The 26992-nt window shown below is 36.3% G+C and overlaps 1 protein-coding gene across 1 annotated transcript in view; it reads right to left on the bottom strand.

The window, feature by feature from the left end:
* Nucleotides 1-26992, bottom strand: part of LOC104624997 (laminin subunit alpha-2-like) — a gene marked incomplete at its 5' end in the record, with an annotated part of 82560 nt that overhangs the window by 36434 nt on the left and 19134 nt on the right. Inside the window, 8 exons of the mRNA XM_010292513.1 lie at nucleotides 73-197; nucleotides 3545-3704; nucleotides 9425-9558; nucleotides 10488-10631; nucleotides 12241-12395; nucleotides 13459-13464; nucleotides 15153-15335; nucleotides 18683-18799. Of these exons, the coding sequence (XP_010290815.1) occupies nucleotides 73-197; nucleotides 3545-3704; nucleotides 9425-9558; nucleotides 10488-10631; nucleotides 12241-12395; nucleotides 13459-13464; nucleotides 15153-15335; nucleotides 18683-18799 (1024 nt within the window). The remainder of the gene's footprint in view (nucleotides 1-72; nucleotides 198-3544; nucleotides 3705-9424; nucleotides 9559-10487; nucleotides 10632-12240; nucleotides 12396-13458; nucleotides 13465-15152; nucleotides 15336-18682; nucleotides 18800-26992) is intronic.

The following is a 26992-nucleotide window of genomic DNA, read 5'->3' as shown; positions in this document are numbered from 1 at the left end:
TGCTTACCACAGAACAGTGTCACTGCAGACAGGTTCACAAAGGAGCATGAAAAGCGGTCAGTGGTTACCTACCTGACAGCACACCCTTTGCAGTCACCTTCGATATCCCTGAAATTCCACAGTCCTATGGGCTTGCTGTCTAGAAAGGTCTCACCCATGCAGCCAGTGAAGGTGGTGACTCTTACAGCATCTGACTTCTGAACAGAAAACACAAACCTCAGTAGAATTCAATCTGAAGTGATCTACTGTGTCTGAAATCAAAACTGGTATGAAAGACAGGATAGGAATGCCACAAGATGTTTCTTATTATTTTAAATATATACTGTAAATAGTAATAATTAGTCTGAAAAGTCCTCCTATCAAACAACTGATCAGCAAAAATGTGAGCTAAACTTTCAGGGTCAGGGTGGAAAAGCCCATTTATTTGAGACTCTGGAGAACACAGAGAATGATTCCTGGAGAATGAGGATCTGCCCTGGCTTCCATGTCACCATCAGCTTTCCTGGCTATTCGGGGAGCTGCCTGCTCCCACTTGTTCAAGGTCTATCTTAGTTTTTGTTGAAGACTTCATAGAAAGGACTATTGCCTGCAACAAAATAAGCAAAATGTTTCTACTGTACCTAATGCTCAAAAGACTGGAAATTGAGCAGATATAAAATATAAAAGACCAACTGTGAACTCAGCTGCTGATGAACATTTTTACATGAACCTGTAAAGTTCATGCTGAATTTTGGATGCAGAAAAAAGTGCAGAGAGCAAGGAAATTAAAACTCATCTCCCATCAAAACTCATTAAGCTAGGGTCACGCGCATGGGTAATGCTCATTAGATCATAACATCGTACCATGCTCAAGGTAGTAGTATTTGACAGTACACAGAGTACTCAGCTCAAAATTATCCTTCTAAAAATACCTAGTTTCATTTAAATTTCACTTCATCAATATGAGCTGATTGAAAACTTAGCTATTTGAGATAGACAAGCACCTGCTGTTTTCCATACAGCAATTATGAATATTAAGATTTTGCAAGAGAATATGGAGAAGTGCAACTTGAAAATATTCAAGGAAAAGTATGACTCAAAAGACTTGATGTGCTGGTGATATTTCCCAGGGTAATTGGGAAGGTTTTAATTAGGAACAAGTATGAACTCAATGTCACTTCTGAGAAATTCGTGACATCTAAGTAGCATAGTCTTCTACTCAAGTCAGATGAAAGATGTTTTTAAAAACAGAAAACGAGCCACCTTTTTGAATACACTGCAAAGACATATGCAAAAAGGGATGTGGACAAATTCCCAGGACAAATCTAAAGCACTCCAAAGCCCAATAATATGAAAAAGCAGATTTCTGAGACAAAGATTTAAAAAATATCAGTGACCTCAATAAATGTCCAAAAAGCTTCATGGTTTTAGAAAACAGTCTCAGTTAAGGTCCTCATTATAGGACAGCCTGACAACTGTACCACATGATGAGAAAAGTTCCCAGAAAAATAAAGTTATCATTTATCTTTTGATCCACATACTGTGTCTGAACAGTGTTTAAAACTGTCTGCTAGTGTTTAAAACCCTGAATTGCAGAAATACCAGCCATACCAAACTTATAGTACACAGTCTTCCTACCTCTGCCCTTGTGTTTATTTACCTGATGAAAAAAAAATGTAATTCAGGATGGTTTTCCTGACTAAGATGAAAAAACCAGAACCTGTGTTTAAGGCTGTAAGGTGAACACAGAAAAAGATGACAGAAAGTCTGCTTTATCTAATACATAATTCTCCAAGAAATTCTTCAATTGACTTCCTTGTCTATTTCCCATAGAAATCAAATGACATAAAAATATGTGCATGGCACTTATTTACACCCTTAAAGTTCAACAAGACATGTCAAGATTCATTGCATCTGCATCTTCAAAACTTGAAAATGTTTGTGATTTTTTTGCGGCTCCATTTCAGATAAAGCAGAGCACATAGACATGAGTTCTACTAATACAAACTGACTTAGAATTTCCTATCCCAAAATCTCACGAAATTTTTTTCTGTTCCTGTGAATGCTTATCAGTCAGATGTATCTCAGTTAAGTTAGCTGGCAGTTGTGCAAGTCTGCTCAGTCTTACTTTTTTTGTGTGTGCAGAAGCCCTGAGTTATGAACCTGATCAAATTCTAAAATGAAGTTACCTGATTGTGCTCCAAAACACATGGATATCTTTGAAGCTAAAGCTGGACTTCAAGACTCTGATTTCAAGCCAATGGAATCTACATTTTCTTTTCCTCTTGTATCCTCTGATTCTGTCTTTGTCTGTCTGGAAATGTGCACCCACACTATTCTTTGTAAGAAAGGAATATGTCTACCCACATATTCCCAAACCAGAACCATCTAGAAAGTCAAACTTTCTAAAAACTGAAAAGTTGGACCATAAAATATTGTGCTATTTCAACACTTGAGGACATATACAAACTTAAAGGTAAAAAAAGTTCTTATAGTTTGGGAAAATCTAAATGTTAGCTTTTTAAAAAATGTTAAATGATTTTTTTTTTTGGTAACGTTAACATTTTAAAAATTAAAATATTGATCAGGAACAAAATGGTTAATTTAAATTGTGTTGTAATGACTTCACTGGAAAATATATGGTAATTACTACTTATGGAAGACCATTTTTTGATGAAAGATTTCCATCCATTCTATTTGGCATAAATCTTCTATTCATTCCCATTATGTTAAGCAATGTAGAAGCAGTCACCAGGAAAATCATAGAATCCTAGAATCATTAAGGTTGGAAAAGACCTCTAAGATCATCGAGTCCAACTGCCAATTCAACACCACCATGCCCCCAAGTGCAACGTCTACACATTTTTTGAATGCCTCCAGTGATGGTGACTCTACCACTTCCCCGGGCAGCCTGTTCCAATGTTTGACCACTCTTTCAGTAAAGAAATTTTTCCTAATCCAGTCTAAATTTCCCCTGGTGCAACTTGAGGCCACAGAAAATAGATCAGGGATCTGATGCAGGTAGCAGTTATAAAGAAGGGTAGTACAGCAGAAAAACAGGAACAAAGACCAAGAAAATAAAGCAGAAACATCAAAAGTAGACTGCAAAGGAGGAAGTGATACTGTGAGTATATGACAAAGAAAAAAAACCCAAATGCAGAGGAATAGATATTATTATATACATTGTTAAGAGACCAGGAATGTATGGAAACACGAGTGAGTTCCTGTCACTGATAATGAAAGCTTGTTGGGGCAGCAATATGTCCAAGGTAAAGCATCCATAGGAATTAGTTGCTTGGACTAAATGCTGCATCAATACAGCCAGCCAACCAGGCTTCTGATTAGAAGAAGTTAACAGCAATGGGCAGAGAAACTTCAGGTCTGTTCACCTACATGCCTAGGCAAATCCTAATAATTTTTCAAGAGTGAAGGTGTACTACTTGCTACTAAAGCACCTACTACACTGATGCCAGCATATTAAAGTTTACTATTTCTACTGTAAGCAATAACAAAAATTGTCCACATAAATAGCCGGTTAACACACTAGCACCAGACAAGACATTACCTTTATTTTTTCAGTTAAACCACCAACAAACAGCATGGCATTAGCATCTACATCCAGAATGGTATATCCAGGTGGAGAGACAGCACTGAATGTGGCTGGCACAATGCTGGCTTTAGGACCATCCAGAGCTCGCACTGATAATGTGCCATTTTTCCCAGTCCTAGAGATTTTAACAAAATAATTTAAGCATACAGAGTCAGTAGTTAAGTCAAACATGGGAGAATTCTATTGTAGACGGCATCTTTTAATAGAGGCATGTATTAACAATTTTATTATGCTCCATTTTAAGTGTTAAGTAATTATTTCTTGACATAACAAATGAAATTTCTGAATTTCATAAGGTTTATTAGATTATATTTGAATTTAAATGATACACGTGATAAAGTACTTCATTTTACTCCACCGTGATGCACAGAGTTTGCATTTTCTGCAGTAGATCTTTCTGCTTATCAAACAGGCAGAAACACCATTATGTTTAAGGATGTTACCTCATTGTCCTCTATGAACCATATCAAATATTGATAGTAACAACACCACCAACAAAAGAATTTACCATTTGTTAATAGTTTCTGCAGCAGTTCGCTTTCTACTCCTTAGTTTATATTAATGTACTAACTGGCATGGAAAGAGTTTGCTGACATTTTTACAATAGAAGGAACAAAATGTGGAGGAAGTTGATTCCGCCTAGTCTTTCAGAAATATAGAAAGGGATTTCAAAGGAATCTTGAATAATTTTGAATCCTTGGCAATAATTTGCTTAATATTACTTTCACTTACAGCAGTAGCTTTCCATGGAAAGCTTACTACTTACCTAATAGAAGTAAACTATTAAGCATTTATAGTCACGCTATAAATTAGTGTTTCCTCCCAGACAGATGGACCGTAATCAACTCACACACTTTCTTATGGGGCCATCATATGATTGTAGAAATAAGCATGGAGTGCGACCCAAATTCTGTCATGTGCAGACGAAGAACCTAGTATGTTCAGTAATGTGGTGGAGGAGTGGCTGGGAGATGAGGTAGGCAAAGAGAGATCACATACTGTGGGTTTATGGATAACTTTGGAAATTGCTGCTTTATCCCATTTTTAATAGGATGCTGGAATTTCCATGACCTTTTTCATGTTAATTTGGAAATTTTTAACATAGATGCCTGATCTTGCAGCCTTAACTAGCACTGAAACACTCAGCATGGATACCAATATAACATGGAACTTTTCTAACCTATATGTTTGATATTTAATGCAGAAATACATAATTTTAAATAAAACTTACTTTCTTTTTCCATGATGGTTTACAAAGAATGTATACCTATTGAAAGTGACTACCCTTGCTTTAGATTATAAGTAGTATTTTGCCAGCTACCTGGTTAGACTCTAAAAATTACTCAGTATTTGCTCTCAAGCTAGACAAAAGAGATTTTTCTCAGAAAACAGATTTTATATCTCTATTCGTGAAAAAGGTTTCTAGGGAAAGGACGGAAGCTGATTAAATAGAGGCAATAAAATTCACAAAAACTTCAACATGTAGCTTTTCTAGATGAAAAGTTACATACTCATCCTATCAAGATACTGTCAAGTCACAGCCAGAAAGTGAAAAAAACAACAACAAAAAACCCAAAACCCCCAAAACAACTCTTTGATTTTCTAAAGTCCTGAACCTTGCTGCATGCAAAGATGCAAAATTCCTTTCTGTCTAATTAGGAAAAAAAAAAAAAAAGATTGGCTTGGTGTATTGAAGTAACAAGCAAACTAAAAGTTAAAAGTATACCTTTCAGGAAGAACTGTAATATCTGTTAAAGTTTTACTTGAAGAACTTACATCTAGAGCACAGCAAGGAAGACTGCATAACTGATGTTAGTGCATCAGCTAAATGAAGACATTGCTGTCCTGTACTTACAGAATTCCTGGATTTAGAAAGTTTACTGGACCAGGGCTCTAGAGGGTAGAAAAATCCTATAAGACTGCATTTTATAGCTAAAAATCTCTCTTCAGAAATTTCTTTGGCTCAGAACATATTAGCCCAAAATCAGAATGAGTTGAAAGTTTTCTTATGAAATAACACAGAACTGGAAAAAAGACACCAAAAAAAAAAAAAAAAAGATTTACTTGAGACATTTCAGTTTTGATAAATTTCTCCTGAACTGTGAAGTAGGGTTGCAGAGTAATTTTGAGGGTTTCCAATCAATGGGGAATACTTTTGTAGATCTATGCCATCTTACCTGCTGTGTAGTCAGGGATCTCAAGGTTCACATTTCAATGTGAAAAATACATATTTGCATAAAAAACACTGGAGCTTTTCAATTACCCACCCATACCTTGATCTAGTAGCTCTGAAAACCACATGGATGGGACTCTCAGTCTCCTAGGGAATCTCCTAAGTGACATCTGAAGTATGTGAACATGTATTTGCTCCAAATAATTTTAAAGAAGTTGGCTAAAATCATCCACAGTATTCTAAAAGATTTTTTTAAATTTCCTTTTAATGACAACATTTTAACTTTTATTCCAAAATCAACTGAATGCTTAGTCGATAGCTTTCTATGCATCAGAAATTCTAAATTTTTATGTTTGTTTGTTTTTTTTTTTTCCAGAAGGTTTATTGATGTGAAGCCCTTTAAAGGATAAAAGTTCTCAAGGTAGTAATTGTTGAAAGACTAACAGTTGCTGAAGACTGTTTCTTAAACTCCTTAGGTTGGATGCTCTCTGAAAGAAGCACTTTCTATCTAAATTGTGCTGAAATCAAGATTCCAATTTAAAAACTCCAAGTGCAATAATGCAGAAGTCACTGAGCAGACTGACTCTTTTTAGGGTGTCTAATATGTCAGAAGTAGCACGGATGTCTTTCAGCTTCAAACAGACTGAAATGCTAACAATGGAGTCTCTGCCATAAATAATTCTCTCTTATTTAGGGAGGACAATTGAGCTTGAAGAAAGAACTTGGCTAACTTGACAGCAAAAAGACATTGTATCCTGTTCATGACAAGTCACCAGATTAGAAGATACTGTTCTAGTGATAGTTCTTGCAAAACTGGTGGATTATAGAAGACGTACCAGCACTTTGTGGCTGATCATCCGAAAAATTTATGCAATGCCATGCATGCAGGGTTTGCTCTTTAGGAGATGCATGGTGTAAATGAGATGACTTTTGCAAGTCATCAATATCAGATTACAAAATACTGTGTAGAAACTGCTGCTCTTTGACCCCTTGAGAGCAAAGAAAATCTTCATTGTAAAGTATGGCTTAGATTTGCCACAGTAGTTTAAAACTGAATTCTTGCCGAGCTGGGTTGGATGTGTCTATAGTGAACTTGTGATTCAAGTGTCCTTTGTCCTCAAAGGAAGGGTGCTGCTTAAACTCTGTCCTTAACAATTAAAACAATGGTAATACTTAAATCACACTTGATTAAAATCACAACTAATCAGGTCCTGCTCCTAACTGAGGCCTGCTGAATTCAAGTGACATTGTTTCACTGATCTAGTGAGTCTCAAAAATATTCTGTCATCCATTTGACTGTTTAACAAAATTGACATTGTTTGCATGTTGCAAATCTGCTTTAAGTCATTTTGTCACATACTGTTATGCCAGATTTTTCCTTTGTTAATTGATACTTTCATTGATTGCAGTTCTTGATGCCAATCAGATTTGCCTCTGTAAGCAGGTAACTAACTCATTAAGTGACATTTGTTAAATTCCTGTGCCATCAAAATATAGGGAATTCCTGTAGGAATTCCTATAGGAATAAACAAATTTTACTTCAATTAAAAAACAAAAAGCGCAAAGTATTAGTATGCTTTAAATAAAAAGGTGCTGAAAATTGGAAAAGAGATGCAGTAATTATCAATTTAGTCTTAATGCACTGGAAATTTTGGTGCAGACATTAACTAAACTGAACATCTCTGATCATTACTCAGCAGTCAGCTTTTTCATATTTCAATTTAATTCAGTATGCTGAGTGACCTTGAGAATTTCACAACCTTTGTGTCACCGCATTTCCTCTCTTTAAGGTCCTTTGGGATCCTTGTTTAAGAACTGTTACCAATCTTTAAACCTACCATGTCATTATTATTGTGTGTTAATGCCTGTCACCACTGAAATCTATGGCAAAATTCAGCAAGACCAGAATTTCATCGTATGTCCCCATGTTAAGTGGATGCTCTGCTCCAGCTGTTCTGGCAGCTCTGTCAAGTTGCTGAATAAGTCTGTGGCTGGAACTGAGCAGAAATTTGGAGAAAAAAGGTGAGGGAATGAAATGAGTAGAACTCTCCAACAGCTTAGGAAGGGAGTCAGAGGAGAGTTATCAGATGGACTAAAACGTTCAAAGGTGAAGAATCTTCAGCAGGCTATGTGATTTATGAAGTCTGCCTTAAGAATGCAAAATCAGTCCTGAGCTCTTCATCTTAATCCCACAAATCCAACTAATATCTCTGCAATGTAATTCTCCTAAACACCGCTCTGTACTTCAGATTTGTGCAGCTGTAATTGTTCTAAATTGCTGATACAGCAGTTTGTTCAAAACTAATGGCATGCACACCCTATAGATCCAGAACAACCAGCTTAATAAGCAATGTGCTTTTGTAGGATGTGTGAATTTTTATACCATGTCCTGGCTCAATATTCTGCTGAAGCAGCTTCCCTGTAAATGAAAGTCTGGCATTACTGTGTCACAAAACTATTTTAGTATGCATAATATGAAGGGGTGAAGATTTCAACAATTTGTATTGTACCCCAGTTGGTGTTTTCCTAGCAATAAGGTTTCATTACGCCAGCTTCTGGAGATGGTGCCATAATTTTGTTTAATTCTCTGCTCTGAATGGCTGATTTCTGTGATTTCACTAAATTATTTAAACTGGATGCCCTTTCCTCCCCTAAGAGCTATGGACGTAACCAGAATTAGAGTGCTTTGTTTTCTTTCTCCTTCTTTCTCTCATTTTCTGACTATACTATTGGTTCTATGTTTAATACTATGCGAAATTAACTGTAATGATGCAGGAGAAATTACTCAGCTTCGAATCAAATTGCAATATAGACTATGTTATCTAAATTACTAAGATCTGTTCTGAAGTAGAAGATAAAGGATATAAAATTATGTAATACTTATGCTGTAATTACTACACCATGTGTTTGCTTTTTGAATGGAAAATACAAGCTTCAACTAACAAATGTGAAATTTTAATATTAAGGTATCTATATTTCTAAAGTTCAAAAGCATTCAACAACCGGTCTCAAATTACAAAGTACACTTTTATCCTTCCAGAATATTTCATCCTTGAGTTTTCATAAGCTGTATATTTTAAAACATCTCCAGTTTGAAGAGACATTCTGCCTATGGAAATGGTGTTTTGAGTAAGAATCAAGATACTGGTGTATGACAGACCATTCATTTACAGTACTGTGTCAAGACCAGAAATTCAGAAAAGCTGCTCCTCTTTGAAATTCACAGAGCAAAGAGTAGTGGTTATCTGTCTGAGTGCCAAAACCTGTAACTGATTTGAAAAGGAAGCTAGTTGAAGAGAATCGGTAGAATGCTAGATAAACAGAAGGGAATACAAGAAGTCTTAGATTGTTGATGCTAGAGCGGAAATATATGATGAAAATAAATTTTTGACACAGAACAATTCACATTTCAATAGTAATTGTAGTGTATACACTTTTGGTCCTATTGGACGTAGGTTCATAAGCTTTCATTAAACCAGACTAGAATTTCTCATATTTATAACATCATCTGTTTTTAAAAAGTCCGTATTTCAAACGTAGCAAACATTTCCATGTAAACCTGAGGTATGCCAACTTGAGGACAGTGGATTAGAGGTAGAACTTGTTAAATTTATACAGTTCTTCTTTAGGAACCGAATCTTGGAAGTGAAATATATACTTGCCTAGAGGCTTCAATCCGGTACCAAAATCCATCATCAATGGTCAGATCTGGATACTCTACCCGTCCAACACCAGATCCCACATCCCATAGGAAGCTCACCTTGCCTTTGCGCATCTCTATGGCCAAGAAGTCAGTCTACATGTATGAATATGAAAATAGAAGCAATATCATACTTTAATTAATGGAAGTTTTCCAGAACTTTTCACATTTCAGAAGGTCTAATGAGGCATCAGAAACGCATATATAGAGAGTAAAGTATGAACATTAATTCTCACAGTGATCTAAAATGAGATTCTCTTCTTCCTGCTTTCATTGGTTCAAACAAGGAATCTTAAGCCAAAGATGGCAAATAACTTCTGACAGTGATATGCAGTAAATAGCTGCTAGACTTAAAGAAATTTTAGTATTATAGCCATCAAGAGAAGGCTTAATTCCATTTGATTTAACTCTGAATTAAACGGCTGTTTCTAAAACATCCATTGGATGGCAGAAAGATGTTAGGATTCTAGGCTAATACATGATGCCATCTAGCCTCTTCATTTTGTGTTAAGTAAATAAAATACATAGTTCAAAATGTTAGAAATAGAGTACTTTTCCCATTTACTGAAGAATTATTATTGATTATTCTAGAAGTTGGTGTGATATAGGGCTTGTGGGAAACTGAATCATTCATCATTATTATGCTCATAATTGTAGTCTAGACTTAAAATTACAATAAATAGGAGTTTTGACAGATGCAAGATGATTAGCTACTTCATTCCCAAGGGAAAAGCCACCACCAACCCAAAAGTTACGCTGGTTCCACTGTGAATTTTAAAGCTCTAATGTAGTCCATGTACAAATCTCCTATTTAATATGTAGTTAAAATACAAAAAAATATTTGCTGGTCATATTTTCTAAGTCCCTATATTAATACCAAAGATAGTAAATGTCTAGATGATATTAGGTCCTCTACAACTGCTTTGAAGCCTCTAGGAGGGAAAAAAATCCTTTCTCATCTTCTGTATTTGCCAGTATTCTGATTTGATTAAGTAACTGACATGAAAAGCAGATGACAGACTTACAAACTTGGCACTTCCAAGGTAAAAAAGCAGATTGTCAGCAACTACAGTCTTCACATTGACAATGACGGTGTTGTACGTTCCCTTCTTTATTTCTGGTCTGTATGTGCGAATGCAATTGCCTCCAGAGGACACGGACACTTTGATCTTCAAAGAAAGCACAGCAGAAGAAATTCAGTTTACTGCTTATTATTCCAGAAATAACTTTAGATGCTTCTAAATAATTATAAGAATATTATACTTTTTTTTTTTTCTTCCCATGTCTGTGTTTTATGTACCAGGTTGTTGCCTGGATATGCACAGGAGGTAGAAACGGAATTTTCTTTCTGGGATTGTTTATTAAAAGGAAGTAAAACTCATTCTGGCATTGACATTTGAAAGGACAAACTATATGGATTAAAAACAGCTAGAAGATAGACTGGTCTAACACAAGCAGCAATGGAATTCTAGCAGTAGAGATAGTCTGTAAGTAGAATGTGTAGCCAGGAAAATAAGCAGCTCTCCTGAAGGGATCACAGCACATTGCTATTGGGTAAACAGGGTGATCTACTTTTTTCCTTGTAATATCTTTGTTTATGCCAATTTAAGACACCTTTTCACAATTATTTTTAAATCAACAGTTGCATCTATCACTGCTTCTAGCTAGCCCCTAATGGAGTTGGCATTCATAACCAAGCTTCAGTTTCACAGATGAGTGACATGTGCGTTTGGATATGTGTCCTACGTTTCCCCAGGCTCTGAGCACAGAAGAAAACAGTATACTGTTTGCTTTCATAATGCCAGCATAGACATAATGACAGTACAACGGTATTTCAATTCCAGCTAGACATGTTTATGTATTAGAGTAGATGTACATAGTGGTTTCACCTTATGCTTACGGCAAACTTTGTCAAAAAGGAGATCCATTATATGACCAAACTCACAATTTCCCTTTCTCAGAAATGCTGAGCAGCTAAGTACTTCAAAGCCTCAGACAGAAGATGAATGTAACAAAACCATATCATTACTGTAGCCTGTCTTTCTATCGTGGGCAAATTTCATTGAGTATATGGAATACACTTCTTTCACAAGATACTATTATTCTGTAGGTATTTTTTTCCAACCGTTTTCAGTAAGTTTTCTGAATTACCATCTTCAAGAATTTTTTCCTTTGCTACATTAGGTCACAAGCTGAATAATCTTAGTATTAACCAGCTGATCCTCGAGTTTAGAGTATTACTGAGATGGACTCCAAACTCATTAAATGGACTAAAAATATATTCTTAAGTCAAGTTTCAGTCCTCAGAACTGCTACTGAACAAAGTCAAGAATATGGGAAAAGGAAATACACCCACCAGTTTCATTGAGTTTGAGATGGTGTCACTCTCAGGTAATGTAAGTTCTGTGTAATGAAATCAGGGGCTTAATATCAGTGCTGAGGCAAATAAATACATTTTTGTTTTCACAAAAAATCAATGATGTTGTGACTCTTCTGCTGTACTATCATCCACAATAATTCTTAAATAATAACCTTTCCAGATACATTCCTACATATGTTATCCATCTAACAAGGGCATGTTTCAAATGAAGAAACAAGACACAGCGTGAAAATCATCAGAATATTCTCTTTTTATCTGAGAAATCATACTCCATTATTCGCTCTCTTTACACATGTTTAGAATTAGAAAGGTTTCACCCTGTCGAAATGAAATAGAGAAGTAGAAAATAAAATCCCATCGATACTCAAAAGGTCATCTTACTGAGAAAGAGGGCTTACCGAATTGGCTTGCTTCCGAGCTTGGTTTATCAGCTCTTTTATCTGAGAAATGTTTTTCCCTAAGTTATCCTGAAGTTCTTTTATTGGCTTGATTTTATCTAGCAGGCGATCTGCTTCCTTTTCTAGGGTTTTAATACTGGAATCTGCATCAGCAACTTCATAAGAAAGAACAAGGCAGAGTTTTAGAGAATAGTGTCAGAGAGTAATTATACATTGCAATAATAAAATCCAAGAAAATTCTGCACACACAATACTCAGGCAATTGTATATGCTACTATGAGGTACACACAGAGCAGGAAGCTACCTGAACAGAGTAAGATAATTTAAGAATATTTAGAATCAAGCTAAAGTAGCAATAGTAGCAAATGCAGGTGTTAAAGCAGGATTTTGAAGCAGTAACTATGCTTCAGGTCAGGTTGATAGTAATGGAAAACATTTCCTGTAGCAAAATACACTTATGAATGACATATTTACTTTCTTTTTTCTTAAACTCCAATTTTGAAGTAAAATGCTAGATTAATGAAAACTGGTTAGTTTCCATTAGTAATTTCTGAAACAGGGTTAGAATTAACTTAAAGTTAATTCTTTAATAACTATAATGGCCACAACTACAAAAAGGCTGTATTCTGGTCACAAGTTTAAAATTCTGTATGTGTACTGAAAGCAGATTAAAAAACAGTGGCAGTAAACTGCAAATGTGGACTGAATAATTTCACAAGGATATTTTTTCTCTCTTTTTCTTTGAGCTTCAAATTATTCTTTTGCCTCTCAATACACAAACAGTGAACAATGCCCTCTCTTCCACAATTCATCAGCAGATCTAAGGATTGCAACACTTGGCTAGCATGAGGATGTAGGTTTTTGTGGATGGCACTGAAAAAGCCAAACCTGCATTTATCAGAAGAATGTATATTGAAATTATTATAATTATTATTATTATTACTACTACTACTACGATAAAGCATGGAAGTCCAAGTATCTAGTTTTTGAATAGTCACCCAGATATTGATACCAAACCTTCAAGATTTGTCTTACGGTTTCACATAAGTGAAACTAGTTACCAAGTCATTTTATCTCAGAGCTTCAAAAAAGTAACTATTTAACTATATCAATGAATGTGAAATGTAGAGCACCATGCAGAAGCTTTGGTGGTAGGCAGTGAATCATTGCTCACTGGAAAAGGCACAATAAAAGCAGCAAGAAAGAAAACATACGTACTGATTTCTGTAGGCAAGATACGGAGACAAAGAAAAGAGAAAAAACGTAAGGAAAGATAACGTAATAAAATATTTTGAAGTTCTAAACAGAAATGTACAGTAAATTACGGGACAGGGTTAGTCTAGAAAAAACTTATTACCTTTTATATATTGCACATCTACATAATGAGAATTCAGAGACAGAATTTTGACATACAAGAGAGGCTATGTCTACTTTAGCATGTAGTCGTGAGTGCCAACATATTCACTATATGCATTTGGAGTGGTTTATTCTGCATTTATTTAATCTCATTCTGTAATCTCAGTATCCATTAGCAGTTGGAGCCTAGTAAAAGTGTATTTCTAGAGAATATGTTCTAGTTAAGCTTTATCTGACATGGAAGAGTTTGCAAGTATTAAGACCACTCCTCAATGTGAACCAAATAATGGTGACTGGGGACAATGAAATGATTAACTTCTAAATTATCACTCCTAATCTCAACAAAAATGCTTTTCTACACACAGTCTTAGAATACTTGATCCTAGATACTAGGATATAGTATCTACACTATATCTAGATACATAGATATCTATACTATATCTAGATCTAGAATACTCCAGATCCAGCAGCGCCAAGAAATTACTGCTTTTAGGCCACTTCCCAGTTCTTTATCGCTACCCTGCCAGAGGTCATTACCTCATAGATCTGCTTGTTCCATAACCTGCTGTAATATAACCACACTATTTCAACCAATAACTACTTTTCATATTGTCTAAACTAGCATGGATCAGTCTGCCTGATGGGGATTGTACCTGGGGCTCACACATGTATCTCAGTTGATGAAGGATCAGAAACTTGCAATAGGCATTCAGTGACAGTCATTGGGATTAACTTCTTTCACTGGTACAGCTACAGTTTGAAGAGGATATTTGTTCATAGAATGAGAATGACAGCCTCCTAAACTGGATGTTTTTAGGTACCCAGCTTCATCAAGCTGACAACAATCTGGGGAGTCCAGGTTAGCTGAGAAATTAGTCCTTCAGTAATTTTGTAAAGACACTCTGCTGTTGTGGTCAGCTCTGACTGTATACTCCTATATGATATGTTATGTTAATCTACCATAAAATGTGTGGTAATTTAGAATTTTCAATTTTATCCATCATAACCAAAGTGAAAATGCTAGAGCAATTGTCACATTTGATAACAGAATTCAGTCAAAAAAACCCCCACAAACACCATACAAAAAACATTTCCAGAATCTTCTTTTTCTCTTTCTTCTTAAGTGTCTTCAGTGTCTACCAAAAATAGTAACATATATGAAAGAAGTCATGCATTTATCCCAGAACTGATTATCTGACTGACTGAAGACAGGGTTACTGCATGGAATTTTGCTTGAATCAAGGGATGAATTGCCAGTCAGATTATTCACCTCCTAAATACCTTTTAAAGTACTCTGTGGAATAAATCTCTCTACCTCATGTTCATCCTGCTGACATTAGCTTTCTCCCCAACTACTAGCAGCAGTCCTTAAGATTTAAAATTATTCTTATATATAAAGTCCAGAAAATAGAAGTAATAGAGATTCCTTTTATTCTAGCATACTGCAGTAACACCATGTGAGTGAAATTCCGGAGTGGCTATGATGTATTTTGAGATGTGAAATGAAAAACACAAACTGAAAAAACCCACCATCAAACAACCCAAAAAGATCTTACTGTTCTTGATAGGATCCTTCACAACAGCATTTGTTTTCGCCACATCGTCTGCAAGTTTACTGTAGTTGTTTCTCAAGCCCAGGAGATTCTGGTTGAGGTCTTTAATCTGGGCCAGGACATCATTTGCAGTATCATTGGCTTGTCTTGCTTTGTCTTTGGCTGCCTGTACCTTTATAGCTGTATCTGTAGGTAGAAAAGGATAATGAAATGTCACACATCTTAAGAATAAAGTTGGGTCAAAATTCTACCATCTTAAATTGTGTTGTGTAGTTCTTCGAGAGCTCCTAATTCACATGTAGTAAGATATTATTAGTTGTAAGTGTGGATTACAGAATCTGGCCCTTTATGTCTTTTTTGAGACATCAAATGCACCTGAAGAAGAGAAAATGCTCCAGCCCCGTTTGTATGTAAAAGACAAATAATTTTTATTTGGTAAATTTTTGTGCAATTTTATTATTGCTGTTGACTTGTTAACCTCTGATCAAGTGTCAGATGTAATATTTGATACTTATAATAGAAACAGGACTTTCAATGTTCTGATGTACAGAGTACAGAAGTCTAACTCCCTGTATTTCAGCTGAAATTGTGACAAGTAATCTTGTGAATCAAGAGACCAAGGGTCCACTGACTTAGTTAATTGCATATAGGCAATTAGGCAATGCAATAGGCATGCTTGGTGACCTTGAGCAAACCAATTGCTCCACCTCTCTGCCTGCAAAATGGAAATTAATGTTCTATCTTTGGGGTGAAAACATTCAAGTCTGGAATGTTTTTGATTCTGCTATTGATAAATGATAAAAGAGACAGCTAGGTATTCAAGCAGGTATGTATTCAAATCCTCTGTTAATAAATCAGAATTGTTTTAAAACTTATCACGCAGCAGTTGAGCAGCTCAGGTGCTGTTACCATGCTGGGATTACATCACACGATGAGCCAGCAGTACAGGTTGTGCTGGGCTAGGGAGCTGCCAAGTTTTCTGAATTCCCACGGATGGGAGGAAATGAGCAAACAGAAGTGTTGTGGTGGACACTCCAGCTTGCAAAGGAACCCATGTGAACTCCCACACTACCACCACATCACAGTGGAGTCATGGGACCCACAGGAACCCACTTTGCCACCTCCTTCCTGTGAAACTGTTCTTGGACTTGATTTTCCTTTGTGTTCTCCAGGGTATCCTCATGTCCCTCACTCATACGAGAATTTTGGAGTGCAGTTCAGAAGTCTGGACATGTCTGAAACAACCATGTAGAGATAGTGCCACTTGTCATACTGAGGCTTCCTTTGGTAGTCTGTGAGGTTAAAAGACTGCATTGCCGTATTGGGGAAAGCAGAGGAGGTTGTAGTTTCTTTCAATTTTTGACTAAGAGATAGTTGATAAGAGTTAGTTTACACCAACATTTTCTTGAAGCACATTGCACATTCCTGGCTTTATGACTGTGTGAAGACATGGGAATCATGGACATTTTCTCCATTTCAAGGGATCAGCAGCATAGGTTTGCAAATGATCCTTCTCCTTCTGTGGAACATCTGATGCAATCAAACCTGTGGCCAGGGGAGCATGTGTTGCTTCCTAAGGCCATAGAGAATCAGTGGGTTTGTCCTGCACACTGGAGTGTTACATGACCCTTTTTACTTTCTTGAGTAAAGATATATTATACCCATGCTGCAAACAACTCCACACCCTTATTTACAAAGTATTGGCTCTGAAAAGCCCCCAAAATACAATAGCACCTTGAAAATACAACTGAACCTTTAATAAACCATTATCATCGTCAGTAGTGACAAGTGAAAGAACAGAGCTCTGATTGCCCTTTTTCATGTCCTTTTTTCATCATATCTAAGTACCTCTTTTTGAGGCCATTATTAGAGGTCATGTACCTTTCTGTCAGAGTGAAAGTTGGAGTTACTGTGTTACTTCCCTCTATTGGTCACAGAAATTATATTTATTTTTAGCCACACTTTAAATTATGCCATCCCTGCACATGTGGGTCCTTGTCCTAAGGTGATCTACCCGTTTATCTCATTATGAACCTTTCTGTTTTATTTGGCTATTAATATAGCATGGACACAAAAATTATTAGTTTAAGCTGCTCTCTGCTTTCTTAAATCCTTGAAGAACAGGATATATGACAGGGTCATTTCCTCCCCCATCCTCATTGGTTATTTCCATGTTGGAGAACAAATTTACTGCATTTTATTATCCATGCCATTTATTTGCTCTAAATTTCATTCTTAATACACATCCGCTTGTTTTTATGAGTGTCCTTGTCCCAAGAGCAAGCACCCTGTAACTCTAATCTGACCAGAGTTTATTAACATTGCTAATGGTTGCATATTTCTTATTTCTTTTACTTGTTCCATATTTAGTGTTCTGTGTCCTATGGTCAACTGGCCTTAGAGATCCGTTTTGTTTGACTGAGACATCTATCTGTGCACAAGAAGAGAAACAGTCATGTCAATACCTGTGACCAAAACACTAGAAGCGGCATAAGATGAGCATGACATATTAAAACACATTTTTGTGAATGCTTGCTTTCAGAATCACTAAATGTAAACCAAAACTTTTCAGTTATCTGGAATCTTAAAGCCACAAAAATGTGCAAGATGAATAGTAAATTGTTTTTCATGCCAAGTTTTTACTTGCAGTCTTAACCTTCTAGACTGTCACAAATCAGACAGAATATAGATTTTCTTTAGAGACTTTTCTTAAGGCATATCTTCAGTTTATAAAGTGCTCCTTGGAGAGAAAAGTCGTAACAAATTACATTGATAAAACCCTTTTTATTTTCTAAAACAAACATTCAGTTTATCACTGTCCATTATAATGAAACTATATTGTAGCTCCCTCTCTCTAGCTATCACAAGACAAAGTAGCTAACATCCCAGGACTTCGGGATTTTAATGAGTATTACAGATTAAAAAAAAATTTTTTTTGGCTATATAGAATTACAAATGTGCATAGCACTTCAGAGTTCATTAAGGAAAGTCTGTGCCAGTTCTAAGCAATTTACAGTCTAAAAAAGATATACAACACCAAACAGTGACTAGAAATGATACTGCAGCATAAATCAATGAGTGTGTTGTAGAAAGGTCAGACAAATCCAGAAAATTTAATCCTGGTTTTCCTGTAAAGTCAGTGAGCCTTTATTCTTCTTGGGTTAAATTATACTAGTTAAATTATAATAGTTCATTAAACCATAGTTTCATAAAAAGACTTTTCCCGTTTAAAGAAAAGACTATTTGTCTCAGATTGTATCATAATTCCTGATATCACAATTCTTTTCCTTCTGAAACCTTCTGCAAACTGCAGAAGCATGGTACCTTTTACCATGTCAACATACAAACTCATGCCATGTAACTTTTCAGCTCAGTTCTCTCACCTTGCTTATCTTCATCTTATTACAGCGGATAATGGTCAAAGTGGACACAGTGTGGACACAGGCAAAGATTAATCAGACAGATGTTGAGTGATGGCAAATGAAACAAAAGAGCAGGGATGAGACAAGTGTTGCAGCACTTTTCCAGCTTACCATTAGGAATGGCTGACAGCTTTCCTAAGGTTTCATTCAAAGCTCTCAGGAGAATGGAATTCTTCTCATCAGCATCTTTCAGCCTGTTCTGCATGTTGTCCAGGTTATCACCCTTTTCTATAAAAAGTGCACATAGTACAGAAGCGTTAACTCTTTGTTTCCACTATCCTTTGCAATAATTCAAAGTGCATAATAATGAGCAAGCCATTTACCTTTAAGATAATATATTGTGTAAATAAGAAAGTCCAGTAAAACTGGTTATAGGGTTCACTGCTAATTTTCTTCTGTTTCTTTAAGTTCCCTACCTCCATGGTATCTAAATACTTGAGCTCCCTGTGCTGTTGTATATTTATCCAGGGATTTCCTAAGGTGTACAGAGGAAAGAAAAAAATGACAATCACAGATGGTATGATTTATGCAAATTCGCACAATGACCCACTGAGAGATTCAACAAATGTGATGCTTAGTAATAGCTTTGATTCCTAGATTAAGCTACTACTGAAATTTTCTTCTGAAGGTGCTTGTCCGGGTTGAATGAGTTGAACATAATGTGAAAGACGCAAGATCTATTTGGTCAGCTTACTGTTGCAAACAGACTGGCCAGAGCCCAGTTCTCCTGGATCTTCTCAAAGATAACCAGTATTGACATAACAGCTGAGGGATACACATGAGATCACCCCAGCACTGATCATCAATATGAGAATACATTAAACCCAGGTTATTATGAAATAAACAAACTAAATTTTTTGGGAAAAAGCCCACCTAGAATTTATTCAGATTGAAGAACTAGTAAAAATCAAAGGCACAGGTGTGTCACGTTTGGTACATTGTAGATGAAACTGTTGTTATCCTTTACAGGTAAGTTCCTATTCTTCAGCAGTTGCTTTGAACAAAAATTATGGAGTTTTTTGGAACAGTATCCAGCATAGGAATAATTTTTCAAATTCTCAAAAGTGAGATTCCAGCTAAGCTTTATGGCTATTCAAACAGATGTTATTTCAAAATCTAAAAGTAAAGTTTGCCACAGAAAATGGTAGCTAATGCTTAAACTACTGTCTTAGTAGTATAATTTCTTCGTATCAATATGGAACTCTTTGGAACAGACAGCTGGTGATTAGGAAATCTAGGATTAGGAAAACTGGCATAGGAAAACATATTGGAGATGAGGTTTCTCAGTGAACTATAGTTCCATACTTCTCAAAAACAAAAGGCATCCCTTTTTATTAAGGGCAATAATTAGATGTATGACTGGTACTCCAGCATCTCCAACAGCCTCAGAGCTGTAACCTTTTTGTAAGAGGATGAAAAGAATAATAGATTAAAACAAGGGATTGTGGTTCATGTTCCACAAATTTTAAAAAAGTAAGGTTTCTTAAAACTAGATATGCAAGAAGCAATTTGTAAAGAGAAAAATCAAACAAAATGTTTATTACCCACAAGAAATCATTAACTAATTTTTCCAAGACTATAGGAAGGCTGAAATAGCAGATGGAACTTAAATGAGAATCATACTTTTGTTGTTAGGCCCTTTGAAATGTCATTCATGAAGAAATCTGTTTATTTTATTGAAATTAGAGCAATGCACAGGGCTGCAGGAGCGCCTGGAGGTAAGCCTTCATTCCTGCAAAATCTCCTGCAGAGGAACAGGGCATTTGTGTGAACTGTAAGAGGCACAGTTAACACTAGAATAATGTTGGGAAGAATCATCTAAATTATAAGATCACTCTTCTCCTCAAAAACAACTTTGTTTTTAAATGACAGATTTTGTCTCCACTGCTGAATGAGGCTACTGGTAAGGTGATGTTGTTAAACCAGGATGAACTCATGAGATTCTGACCTTAAATGCTCTGAGACTTTATCTGAGTTCATTTCTTGTTAAGTAATAATATAGACAAAACTGTTGTAATTTCCTCCATTTCTGAAATTACAGTCTGCCTGATATTTCCTTGGTGTGTCTGGTGCCTTTTGGGATGTTAATGTTTATAAAGTGTGTTAATATCTGAGATATTTGATTCATTTCCGGGTGGTGTGCTAACTTTGTTGCATATTTTTAAATTACCTCTTTTTCTCCTCTTTACTCTGCCAGATCCAACGTGATGCTAATTATGCCTCAGTTACATTTCTGAAGAATCATGTTTCCAGACTTCACTTTTCAGCTTAGTAACCATAGCAGCAAACTGATCTTTATGGATTTTAATAACGGAAGTTTCCCTAGAAATCGTGAAATCGAATACTGAGACTCCACCTGTTTAATATTTTTTCTTTTAATTCCTCAAATACATTTTAACCGTGTTTTTAAAAAAATGACAATAATAAAGCCATAAATAAGTGCCTGAGGGAGGCTCTTGCACAAAGAGATGTGAGGACATACTAAGGACCATGTCTGCTTCTGAAGGAAGTTGTTCATTTTGCACAGTGATACTAACATGAAGTTATATTTTGAAGTAACTTCCCATACTGTAATCCAGATGCCTCTCCACTAAGCACTGAGCTAATTTTGTGTATGAATCACAAACTGAACTGATATCACGTCAGCTTTTCCCCATCCTTTAATTATTAGCATTTATGAAAAATGCTGGAGCTATAATTTGAAGGCCTGAGATCCTCTAGTTAATCATAGAGTCTAGACAAAATACAGGCAGCTACAACCTAAGTTTTTCCGAACTACATAGCTTACCTGGCTTGGAAGTGGTTAGTGGGTCTGCACTGAAAGATGTCAGGCACTGTCAATTCACATTAAAGTGTAGGTTGAGGAGTATCCTGAGAATTTTTTCTCAATCCTGTTACCACTTGATTAGCTCTGCACCAAGATGGCACAGGATGACTGTCAATGCAAATCAACAAAACTACCCATGCGTCACTGAAACTAAACCCTAAAGAGTAAGCAGGATCCTGAAGGACTTTGCAGGTACGGGCCTTTAGGTAGTCTGGCTTGGTTAACATGAACAAAGGTTTTCAATTTCTGTTTATATTTCCATAACTAAACACAGCATTACAGAACAAACTATTATCCCTTTTGCCTCTGAGTGAATAAATTGAAATGAGTCAAATGAAAAACAAATAAAAATCCCTGCACTCATATATTTAATCTTAAGAAGAACTTAAGAATTTAGTTACTTACTGTTTATACACAGTGATCTATTATTTTTACAAGAGACAAGTTTTTACAAGTCTCTGCAGATCACATACATAGCTGGCACTGATGATGTGCCACCACTGCAATGCTAGTGGAAACAGGTGTCTTCTGACAGTATGACCAAATGCTGTTTCCCATGTGAAACTGTCCAAGAAGATACCATAAGGCTATGCTTCCCAATGCATGTACCCCAAAATCAGAATAAAGGTGGAAATCTATCAAGGAGCGACATGTGCGGCTGTTTTTATTGCGTGGATACTGCACAAATGAACTGGCAGTTACACACATCCCTTTCTGTTATCTTTGCTTTCCTTCTTCCAAATAGCATTCTTGCTCCCCCCAGTCTCATCCTATAAAGAGGAAGATGGGTCACAAGCTAAATTTTTTCCCCCTAAAACAAGCAGGAACTAGAAATGGCCCTCCGGAACAAACAGGGGAAAGAGATGTAAGTAGAGAAATGCTAATGATGGTTAACTTTTACAAAAGACTACTTTCAGTACTGACTGCAGTTTTTGTATGACTCTTATGTTGGTCATCAAACTAATGTAACTATTTGGTGAATACAATATGCCAGGTCAACAAAAATACAAAGCAGAGGAGAATACACAAACAAGGGATTTAGCTGTGCCTATCAGCTGGAAAATATTTTAGCTAAAAATATTCACATGTTGTCAGACAAGACAAGTCCCCCTCAAGTTGTCAATTCTTAAGTAAAAGAAATTACATGAGCTGAATTTCAGTAGCCACCTGACAGCAGTCTCCAGCTGAAGAGGAGTTTATACATCTTATTTTAACTTTTTATTGATCAGTTTTTCCAAAGTCTCTATATAGCCTCCAATCTGCACTGAGGCAAGTATATTTTTAAAACAGTAAATTCAAAATTATGAGGAAGAAAAATTGCTTCTGGCAAACTGAAAATCCCTCAAGGCACAGAGAGAATGAAGCTGGCAGGCAGCAGTGTTCACTCATTTGTGGCCAAAATTTCAAAACTCCTTCTTAGCCAGAGCACTAGATACAGATTTTGCTTTTCCCACCAGGGTTATTCCTTCTATTCCTAGCCCCACAGAGAGAAAAATGACTAAATCTCCATTTTAATAGCTTCTGTCAGAAGCTTTGCTTTGTAAGGACTGTTTCAGCAGTTTTTGGTGCTAATACAAAACATTTCTGTGATTAACAGCCATTTTATAACTGATGTAATTGGCCACAAATCAGGGGAATGTCATAATGCAGCAAGAAAACACTCCCACCTCCCTCACAGCCCAGCCTGGATTTTTGGAGTGTATTTTAGGCGAGTGGCTTACAGGTCTTCATTACTTTAACTAATGTACTACCTGCAGTGCAGACAGAGAAATTTTAAACTAATGATTACTTCTGTCTAACAAATCTTTATGGAGTGCCCATCATCCATCCTGCACTTCCATTTGAGACTCTGAACAGGGTGGCTTTATAAGAATCATGAGAAATTATCTTTCTATTAGTTTGACACTCAACTCTCACTTTCTGTCGTGGAAACTTCAAGACATCCAGAAGAGATTATGTTCATAATACTAATAACATCACCACTTTGGTGGGTGGGGAAAGGGTGGGGGGAAAAAAAAAAAAAAAAAGAAATCTGTCATCGCATTTTATTCCTATGCATCCGCATTCTGGGCACAACATTAACTGATATCTGTGGGTCAAGCTGTGGAGCGTGGCCATGTTTCATCAGATGCAAAAAGGCGTACTGTGAAAAGTTCAGGCAAAAAAAGTTTAAATCTAAGAAATATCAGGGAGCATTAAGAAAGCTCCATCTTGTTACCCTTCAATTTGGGGCAAGAACATAGACAAAGATCTAATACATTCATTTTAAGCACTGCTCCCCGCTTGCATTAGGATTGCTTCATGAATCTTTAGACTGTTTAGACCTTTGCTTCTGAATTACGAAACTCTTATCAACTCACATTCTCACTGGTGTAAAATGGGAGAATAACATTCTTTTTTCAAAACTCTCTGAAGTAATGTCTTATTGAGGTTGTAATACATCACTTCTGAGGGTTAAATTGGACAGTCTTGCGGGCACATGGAATTAACATATATCCAAGTACAGATGCTATTTTATTCTGTCCTTGGAAACAGGGCACTGCGGTATGTGGAACACGAGTACTCCATTGTAACGGCCTGGGGAGCGCACAAAGCGCTGTGGCACCCTGTGGCATCTAGTCTACTCAGAGGAACGCTGCGGCAAGGAAGAGGCGGTGCTGCCATTTTAGTGTTTCCTATACACTAGCCATGGCAAACTGCAGTAATTTGCATTCCAGAAAGGGCCACTAACAGCAACCCTATTCATTCTACTTCAGCCATGCTACTTAAGTTGCACACTGGCCTCCCCTTGTAGTTTTGTGATTTGCAGTAACATAATTTACTGAAACATGCCCCTCCAGCCCTAAATCTGTACCGAATCTGTCAGTAAAGAGTTGCAATAAAGAACACACTAAACATACGTCCAAGATTTACTAGTAATTGCAGACACATTTTTTTTCTCTCAGAGCTGCTACAAGAAAATAATAATAATGCTTTTCACTTTCAAACAGTGTATGACAGTGAAATGTAATTAATGGCTTCATTAAACGCTGTATTTACTTGTTAACTAGTTCTGCAGTTGGAAATCCTAGAGCTGCCAAAACTAAATGAAAGTGTAGTTATAGCCAAAAGATGACTAATGCATCTTCCAGGAAGCCAACAAAAATTTCATATGTTAAAACCTGAAAGATTGGTCTGTATTATAAAAATCTGTGTTGTTTCTAATAAAAAGTATTTTAACCACTCTAGTGTGACAGGGAAGCTTCAGGCACCATCTCTGTGACAAGAAGTTTAAATCTCAACCTTGAATATCTACTGTGTGTGATTTTTCTAGTTCTGATGCATGAAACAAAAAAAACCCAGCAGAATTTTCAGATCCTATGATGAGCAAAAAATGTCATATCATAGCTGTTTTCCTCTCCTCATCTTTATTTCTTCCAAGTGCTAAATCTGTTTTCTTACATAGATTTTCAAGTGCTATGCTTTTTCCATTCTTGTGGTTAATTCCAGGTTAACACTATTATAACTTCAGCCAATTGAATCAGATTAAACTCTAATGTATCTAGTGTGAAAGAATTTTTCAAAAACTGCAATGACTGGACAGAAGCTTCTCAAAATATACACAACAAATTTCAAATTACAGAAGGGAGGGATTATAGTGCACTAATTTGGAATAAACTGCGAAGTTATCAACCTGAACTTACTCTGTCTACACAACTCAAAATATTAGCCAGTATTTGGATGGAAGACCTTCAAAATAGTTGTACAGAGGACTCAATTAATCCTCTCAGACTTTACTATACCAGTGGCAAAAACACTGTACGCTCCTAAATTGCTTGCTTTGTTATATGTAAAACCAAAGCAATTAAAGCAGTAACGTTTAACATTTTCACAAAGGCAGATGTGTGTCACTCAATGCTGGCCCACTTGAAAGTGGATAATTGTATCATCATGCTTATTTCCCCTCAGGTTTAATCTAAATAAATTCTTTTTTCAGTTCCTTTCTTAGACTGCTGTGGAGAAAGAAGTGTTGAGTACTGTTAAACAGATGCTTCATTAGTGCTGCAATAAGTATTTTCTTAGAAAACCTATAAAACAATGTTTGGATAAAGATGCAAGAAATAAACTGCTTTAGCTGCAATGATCAGAAGATCACTGAATCACAGTCTCAGAAAGTATGTTTGTCCAAAGATAATTTTTCTCCTTCTGATGTTTGTCTAAGCTGTTTTCAAAAATTTTCGAAGGTTGAATCTCCCTAGTCTCCTCAGTAATCAATTCCAGTACTTCTGTATTTTAATTACAAGGAAGATTTTCCTAATATGTGATGTGTATCAGTGCATTTGTGATATGTTTGTCCCATCCTCTTTGGAGAAACTTTGACATAACTGAAGAATATTAAGTCCCTACTTATTTTTTTTATCTTTTTTTATCTTTTTTTTATCTTTTTTTACTTATCCCTACTCTCTTTTTCAGTCTACAAATTTAAATTATTTCCATCTTTCTCCTCATCTCTCCTCTGCTAGATCTCCAATTAGTCTTCATCTTCAGGACTCTGCAAACCACCTCAGCCATCGTGAATTTCAGTGCCCAGGACTGTAGCCTGTAACTTAGCTAAAGCACTAGGAGCCCTGAACAGAGTGGAAGGATTGTTTCATATATCTTGGTAAGCCATGCTCGTATTCAAGCATTCCTCTGTGACATGTGCCTTTTCCACCTCTACTCAACACATGATCCATGCTTCTCTTTAGTCTCATTCTAGAGAAGTGCTACCCAGACAATTGCTCCTTATTCTGCATTTCTGCAGCTGATTATTCATGTGTGCGTGAAACACCTCATATGTGTCCATACTGACTACTGTCCTACCTTCTCACACTATGATGTTCACCAGTAATACTCTCATTTATTGATGAGAAAATATTAAGATTATTATAGGCACAGTCTGACCTGAATTACCAGCTTTTACTTCTCATCAAATGGCATAGTTCACAACCTGTTTTTTTCCCCAGTGGAAAATATTGAATGGAAATTAAAGATGTTTCACTTTTCACTGGGAAATCAAAGTATTTGGTTTGGAATCTACAAGCTTTATGATTTGAGCTGTATTTAGACATGAATTTACGCTTTAGGAACATGGAAATATTTTTTTGTGTGTGTGTGAAAATAATAATTTTTCTCTAGAGACATGTATTTAGTTTCATTTTTTTAAGGAAACACTTGGCAATTCCCTCCCATTACTCTCTGTTTGGCAAATGTCTTCATTCTACCTCCACACGCTTCCCTTTTCTGGCCCAATCCCATAAGCATCCTGAAGAGATGTGGTATCTCTGACTGGCATTGCAAACTATGCTTCTGTATTGGCAAGAATAAAAATGTAATGCCAGGGTGGTTTTTGTACTAATTTTCTACTAGAGCATTTAGCAAATCAGAACCAGTATTTCCATCCCACTCTCCTCCCCACTTTCTCTCGCCATTACTATAGTTAGCAAGAGAAGACCAAGGCTCCATCCCCCCCAGCCTTCCTATCCAAGAAATGGACTGAAGGGACAGGCATCCCTGCATAATGCCTGGACCCAACCCAGGAGAATCTTTTTCATTGATACATTGTTCCATTTCAA

Source organism: Phaethon lepturus, unplaced genomic scaffold, assembly GCF_000687285.1.
Source record: "Phaethon lepturus isolate BGI_N335 unplaced genomic scaffold, ASM68728v1 scaffold43818, whole genome shotgun sequence".
Lineage (NCBI taxonomy): Eukaryota > Metazoa > Chordata > Aves > Phaethontiformes > Phaethontidae > Phaethon > Phaethon lepturus.
The sequence above is the reverse complement of the archived record's forward strand: the minus strand, read 5'-3'. Positions and strand labels throughout refer to the sequence as shown.